This window comes from Zerene cesonia, chromosome 1 (genome assembly GCF_012273895.1).
Source record: "Zerene cesonia ecotype Mississippi chromosome 1, Zerene_cesonia_1.1, whole genome shotgun sequence".
NCBI classification, from domain to species: Eukaryota; Metazoa; Arthropoda; class Insecta; order Lepidoptera; family Pieridae; genus Zerene; species Zerene cesonia.
The window spans coordinates 11,193,810-11,201,725 of NC_052102.1; the positions used below are offsets into that span (position 1 = coordinate 11,193,810).

The window sequence follows — 7,916 nt, forward strand, 5'->3', positions numbered from 1 at the left end:
GAACACATTTTTTGGTTAAAACATTTGATGTAGTCAACGCTTTCATTGCTGAGTGAGTACGATTAAATTAGATGTAAAAGTTACTAGAACCGTCACTGTATTAATACACGTGAAAATTTTGTGTTATGCTTGGAGTAACTTTCGCGCATAAGTTGCGTTTATGAGGGACCGAAGAGCTGATACATATTAAAGACCTTTATGTTTGAAAGCCTTGTTACTAAACTATTAACTTAGAAATAATTGTATAAAAAATATTTATCTGTTTACATTTAATAAAATTGTTTTCTCTCAAACAGTAAATATCAATTTCAAATAAGTTATGGAGCTGTTTGCTTTAACCATTAAGTTAAAGTCCCAATAAAATATCATTATTATATCAGAATCTAAATTCAAATTGATGTAATATTGATAAATTACACACAGATAATAATACATATAGAATACATAATATAGAGATAGATAAGGTCATAGACTACATTTAAACCGGAATCATGAGTATGCAGTATATACCATCATAAATAGAGAACTGTTTGTTATTCACACAGTCTTATATATGCATAAATTTAAATATCTTTGGTTGTCCATACTCTGTATTATATTATATCTGTGGCAGCAGGCTGTTGGGCAGAAGTTATGACAGCTTAAACCGCTTACCTCCCCGGGGAGCGATTAGCCTTTATCGAACATTGACTTGCTTCTTGTTAAATGTTGGATGACGTAGTTAGTCATTATTATACGAGAACACCAAAGTTAAAATAATAGTTTCTCGCCCATAAGGACACAACACGGATAAGGACTAGGTAAGAAATTTTATAAAATTATTAAAAAATATATTAATAGCTGCATATGTCTGTTTACGCAAACTTAAAAACTACTGCACCGATTTGTAGGTGTCAATGTGGATTGTTTTTTTGTTTTAAACAACGCGGACAAAAAGTTGGTATATAATGAAATTTAGTACAACTTCAGTATAACCAAGTAAATATAAAATATAGCATTTATTCATAACATAAATAAAAAAATAAAATACTGTTAATATAGTCTCACAATAAGTGTGTTAGTTATCATGATACCATAAATTTAGGAGTGCTATAACATAAATAGATGTTAGATATAATTGTTTGTTCCTTTCCTATTATTGTATAATATTCGAGAAATTACCGATATTGTGATTTCTTCTTTCTACACAGGAGTGTAGCTAGGAAGGTAGGGTACTTCAAATACTATTGAAAAAAACTATACAATTTATTGTCGTACCTAGTTAATCTTTAATCCGTATCTTATAATGCCTTACAGATTAATAGCAGATACGCAATTATATTATGTAACACGCTTCGTTTTTTATCGATTGAGGGTTTATAAACAAATTTGAGTTTAGTCCGTCAATGTCATATCTACACAGACACTAATCGAATGCAAGATTACACGGTTATCAATATCTGTGTTTAACACTAAAGAGTAAGTAACAAAAAACTAATATTTATGTGACGCAAATATTCATACTTTATACACATAGTATGATTTTACATACTTACTTACACGGGAGAAGTTGTCATTGTACACGTTGCTTAAATTCGCTCGTGACTCGTCCCACAATAGAGCAAGTCCCATTTATGCCGTGAGATTGAAGTTATTCGACTCAATCATTCCCAACTGAATGCATACTTTCAGAGGTTATTGAATTTTCCAAAGCGAACAGGCGATGTGAATGCAGACATATTTGTACGCTCAATAAAACACGCCTGGTAATAAGTTTTAATGCGTCGTGCGTCTACGCGATATTCTTTTGATAAAGCAGCTCTTGAAAGTCTTGTAGATATTCAGTATTTTCAAATAAGCCGAGTGTGAATAACATTACTGCCATAAACAGATTTCGATTTGTTTTTAAATTGAACCGTTTTCTAAACCTGTGAGAGTTATATTTTCGGTAATTTGAATAATTATTAAAACAATATTAAGTACTAGGTATGTGTTAATACGAAAAATTATAGCTATTCTGTTATTTTCGAATTCGATTATTTAGCGGGCTTCGCTTCTTTACACTAGATAGTGTTTGCCGAGAGGTCTGGTGTCGCCGATCCGTGGCGACACGTCATGACCTCTCGGCCACTCATGATCCCTGATCAGTGAGAGGCGCAGGTTCAAATTCTGTCTTATGATCAAATTTTACTATTCTTTATTTTTTTTTAATGATAATAAGGAATTTAATGCCATAAACTAAAAATTAACATGATAGCTAGTACCAATTAAATCCACATAATGCTAAATTACGGAGTAACTATTAACAAATCGTGCTTCATGTAATAAAAACAATAATAAATAATTTTCAAAATCTCAATCACCCACTACAATATATATCCATATAACAGCCTTAAAACTAAAATAACTTAAAAATTAACACGGTGATGGCAATGGCAGGGAAAAGAATTAGCCATGCTGACAGGCTTTAACCCCCGAACGTTCTTAATATATACTTTGATCTATGTACCAACCTAACTTAACATATAAATGCACAGTGAATATTTAATAGACAGTTTTAAATGAAATCGTAATAATAAAAATAAATAGAAATTTTTAAACAAATGTGTAATAATATTTGTAGTAATGGTTTTTAATTTGATCTTACATCTTAATGATTACGGCAGAGATTGGAACGTAGCTGCTCAATGCTCACGACCTCGTGTCATTTGACATCTGTCAATTGTCAAAAATCCCGCTGGTCGCGATGCCGTAGCGTCGCATTTCGGTTCATAAAATAAATTTGTTAAAGATTTGTGTATTTTTTGTGAGAATAGTAAAGCATTTTCTTGGTAAATATATAAAGTAATTGGGAAAAATGTTGGTACTCTTTGAAACTCCGGCGGGATACGCTATATTTAAGGTAAGCTCACACGTGTTGAATATAACCTCTACGAAACACTAACAACTAGATAAATTTAATGAAAGTAGCTTATTATATTATTAAAAAATAATGTTAATGAAATGTTATTACGTACTCTTTTCAAATACTTCAGTTAAATAACAAGAAAAATGGCTTAAACATTATAAATAAACGAAGCATTCTTATGCCCCTTGGTATATATTAACTTACAACGTGTGATAAGATTTCGTTGCCTATAAGTAATTTATCAATAACTAACAATTGTTCCTTCTCCACTGAGTGTCAATGAAGACGCGTTTTCTATTAAATAATTCCCTAACACTGAATGTTTACTGTTAACTGGAGTTAACCTTCAAATGTTTTTTTTTTTCTATTTAAGCATAGCTTGTAGCTACAAAAATCTAACAAATATGTTTATTATTGAGAGGAACTTAATAGTAGCTCATTAGTAGGAGGGTATATTACTCAAAAAATTTAACAAATGTCACAAACTTAGGCTTATGTTATATAAGTATCTGTCTCACTGTTTTTAAAATGTTTTGTAATCAAAACAATAATATGATGATTATTTCTCTTCATTTATAAATATTAAAACACACATCATATACTGTGTCCTTCCATTTATCATGTGGCTCAATAAATCCCCATGTCCCAAATATACTTTTTTTCTTCAAATTAATTAACTATTCAAAAATTGAATATATTTATAGGCATAGGCCTGTGTTCCTTCAGTAGGGAAGTAATGGGCAGATAATAACAGTGAATACACACTTTCAAACAATGTCAAAAAAAACTAAATTTCACGGTTTAGGGATTTTTTATTGTTATAAGGTCCCATTTTAGAATTATCTCTGATACCTCCTCCCCATGTAGGCGACTTTTATTGCTTTGTAAAATAAACATAATAAAAGATAAATCAAATTATAGTTTGATATTTTGTTTTAGCTACTGGATGAGTCGAAGTTGTCTCAAATTGAGGATGTATACACAGAGTTTGATACTCCCGAGGGGGCGGCGGCTGTGTGAGTATCTATATTGTATTAATTCTCTTATATTTACATATAATAATTTTTATTTATTTGCCGATTTTGCAGTTAATGATGCAAAGAAATGGTTATTAGAAAGTGTAAGCTCATTATTTGAGAATATTTTAACTAAATACTGAATAGATAGCAACTCTTCTGTTAAGAAAAGGTAGTGAATTACAAATATGAATAATATATAAGTATTAGTTAAAAGAAGATTAAAAATATATTTTCATTGGATAAATTATAGCAAAATAATATATTATTTGGCAAAGAAAAAGAAGAGTTTTATTTTTTACTTGTATTAAGGGTTTTTTTTTGTTCTAGTGTGAAGCTAAAGAATTTCATTAAGTTTGAAGATACAACTGAAGCCTTAGCAGCTACAACTGCCGCAATTGAGGGTAAAATCTCGAAAACATTGAAGAAGGCCCTCAAAAAACATGTCTGCAAAGATGTTCAGGATCAACTTCTTGTTGGTGATGCAAAACTCGGCAATGCTATTAAAGAAAAGTTTAACTTACAGTGCGTATCAAACAGCAATGTGCAAGAGTTGCTTAGGTGTATTAGATCACAAATGGACAGTCTCTTAACCGGTTTGCCAAAGAAGGAGATGACGGCAATGGCACTTGGTCTAGCTCACTCCCTCTCCAGATACAAGTTGAAATTCTCACCAGATAAGATTGACACAATGATTGTACAAGCACAGTGCCTACTGGACGATTTGGACAAGGAATTAAACAACTACGTCATGAGATGCCGAGAGTGGTATGGCTGGCATTTCCCAGAGTTGGGGAAGATTATCACTGACAACACATTATTTGTTAAAATAGTGAAACTAATGGGAACTAGGGACAATGCAGCTAAAACCGACTTGTCAGACATCCTCCCTGAAGATCTGGAAGAGAAAGTGAAGGAAGCGGCTGAAATCTCCATGGGTACAGAGATCTCTGATGACGATATTATGAATATCCAGAACTTGTGTGATGAAATTATATCAATTACGGACTATAGGACACACTTAACGGATTACCTAAAGGCTAGGATGATGGCCATGGCACCGAATTTAACAGTTCTAATTGGGGAACACATTGGAGCTAGGTTAATTGCGCATGCGGGCTCTTTAATGAATCTGGCGAAACACCCAGCCTCCACTTTACAGATCTTTGGTGCAGAGAAGGCTTTGTTTAGAGCTCTGAAAACAAAGAAAGACACGCCTAAGTACGGTTTAATTTACCACGCGCAGCTTGTCGGTCAGTGTAGTACGAAAAATAAGGGTAAAATGTCGAGAATGTTGGCAGCTAAAGCGGCGCTGGCTACTCGCGTGGACGCGTTCGGTGACGATGTCTCATTCGAGCTCGGAGCGGAACATAAGGTCAAGTTGGAGAATAGGTTGCGGCTGCTAGAAGAAGGCAATTTGAAGAGGATCAGTGGAACGGCCAAGGCTAAGGTCAAGTTCGAGAAATATCACAGTAAAACGTGAGTATACAATGTATTTAATTTAATTATTTTTTTGTATAATAAGTAAAAATTAATTATTTAAATAATTAGTTAAAATTAATTTAAAATTTGTTCAATACTGTGACATCACCACTTTGTTACGATACTATAATATAATTTGAAATAAAAATAAAAGACTATCGAATGTAGAATTAATACAAATTCCTTGTTACATGCAACTGTTAACTTTAAAATAACTAAATAGTCCATTTGAAGGGTTTGATATATGTTATCTGTGTATACAGTGAGATCCACCAGTACCCCACGGCGGGAGACAGCACCATCGGCAAGAAGCCGGTGAAGCGAGAGCACTCGCCTGATGATGAAGAAGGCACCAGCAAGAAGATCAAACTAGAAGACGGCGCTGAAGAAGTAAGTGAAAAATTACTCATCAATTCACTTTTTTTAACCGACGCTTCCAAAAACAAAGGTCTTCATTTCAAGTGTATTTCTTTTGGTTACTCAATAATGCTAGGTTTTCAAGAATGGCGTGATAGTTTTGCGTTTGAAAGGAAATCTTTATCATTTGATCCCATCTTAGAATTTGGGACATGAAGAACCATGCTAAATACAGATATATATGTCACCGTTAGATTGTAAAGATCGTTAGATTACAATCTATCTAGCGAGATTGTAAACTATCGATAGATTGTGAACCGTATCATTATGATTGCAATTTGACTCATTATTCATCGCTATATTGTAATCTATCGAAGTGAAACCGTTAAATTACAATCTGTCCCGCGCCAAATGTCAACTGTCTGCAAGTTCTTCCTGATTGGTCGGTCTCATTGTAAGAGTGACCAATCACGATCAACCGTCCCATGTCCCCGTAGAGTTAGAAATGAATTAGATAACCTAACCTAACCTAACCTAATCATATTTTTTAAGTCTTGATTTGATCGTTCTATACTTTTTTTGCTTTGCGGATAGCTTGCTCTTCCATTTTCTCTTCTCTCTCGCTCTTCTTTACAAGCAGGCCGCATTTTATTCGAAAGGTATAAGTTATTTTCAAGACAAAATCAATTTATAATCACGAAAACATAGTTGTTTACATTCGACAACTGACGAAATAACACACAAATATGGCGTGTGGCCGGGGTTGCGGGGGCACATACCGTGCAGCCAATCAGAGCGCGAGTTGCATTCCGTCCTACGCCGGTTCTCAATTTGACCGCTTTCCATCGATAGATTACAATCAAGCGAAAAATGATGCGTTAAATTGCAATCATAATGATACGGTTCACAATCTATCGATAGTTTACAATCTTACTAGATAGATTGTAATATAACGATGTTTACAATCTTACGGTGACATATACATACATACACATATACACACACAATGACGTTCCGTCGTTTATGTGTGGGTGATAAAAAGATTTTTCTAAACATATTTTATGTTCTTTTGGCCAGGACACACCGAAAAAGAAGAAAGTGAAAGCGGAACCAGCAGACGAAGTAGACGGCCACGTCAACGGTTCTGAACCGACCTCAGAGAAGAAGAAAAAGAAGAAGAAGAATAAGCAGTCACTGGAGCCAGAAGCAGAAGTTAAAGATGAACCCATGCAAGAAGAGACAGCAGAGACACCGAAAAGTGAGAAAAAAAAGAAGAAAAAAAAGAAGTCGGTGTCGGAGGAGTAATTGAAACAATGTAGTGTTGAATGAGACTATGTTTTGAGTTTTGATATTATCCAATGTGGATTAAAAGCGCGTTTTTATTTTTATTACCTCAGTGATTTCATGAATTAATAAATGTTTACCCGTAAATAAATTAGCTATGCAGATGCAGTGATAAACGGTGCCCACCAATACTATTAAATATAATTAGTGTTGTTTACTATCAGCAATTTTTGTTCCTATATTTTTTTTTTGATTCATTGTGCTCGATGTAAGTTGAATTTTGAGAGATTTTCAAGTGTAGGGGAGTGAATTGATTACAAAATGTGGGAACGGTCAGGTGTGCTCCAAGCTTCATGCATAGAAACTTATATTTTTGTATCTTATCATTTTTAAATAGACTAATCTTTGCCATGCTTAATTACACGAGCTAATGAGCTAAAAATAGCGTTAAATAGTCGAATATCAGTCAAATTAACTACTTTCTAAGTCGGTCGTAACGTTAGCGTATTTCTAAAGAAAATATAAAATTCCCCAAACGTTAATGCTTCATTTGAAGTAAATTATTGTAAAAAACGTTATATTCCCGTTTCAGAGTCGAGGAAAATGTTTTAGCTTTAAGTGTATAAAATTCTCATTGCGAGATGTTTATATAATAAATAGTTTTATAATGTAAATGTTTGTTTTATTGCATATAACTATTTCTTGGGGTTTAATTACTTTCTAAATGTATTTTTGTTTGAGAAAATGCTTCTACTCAGTAAATGAATTTTCCAGATGATAAACAATTAGACATAAAATAAATTTATTATAATGATAACATATAAAATTTCTCTCTAATCTAATTATGAAAATGTGATTAAATATATACTTGAAAATGTAAAATTTGTATG

At 33.0% G+C, this 7,916-nt stretch overlaps 1 protein-coding gene across 1 annotated transcript; it reads left to right on the forward strand.

Moving 5' to 3' along the window:
• The first annotated feature begins 2,693 nt into the window (after positions 1–2,693).
• LOC119840486 (nucleolar protein 58) lies at positions 2,694–7,689 on the forward strand. The gene is made up of 5 exons (XM_038367125.1): positions 2,694–2,881; positions 3,827–3,903; positions 4,234–5,382; positions 5,649–5,775; positions 6,820–7,689. Exons 1-5 carry the CDS (start codon positions 2,837–2,839, stop codon positions 7,045–7,047), a joined length of 1,626 nt encoding a protein of 541 aa, XP_038223053.1. The 5' UTR covers positions 2,694–2,836; the 3' UTR covers positions 7,048–7,689.
• The last annotated feature ends 227 nt before the right edge of the window (positions 7,690–7,916 follow it).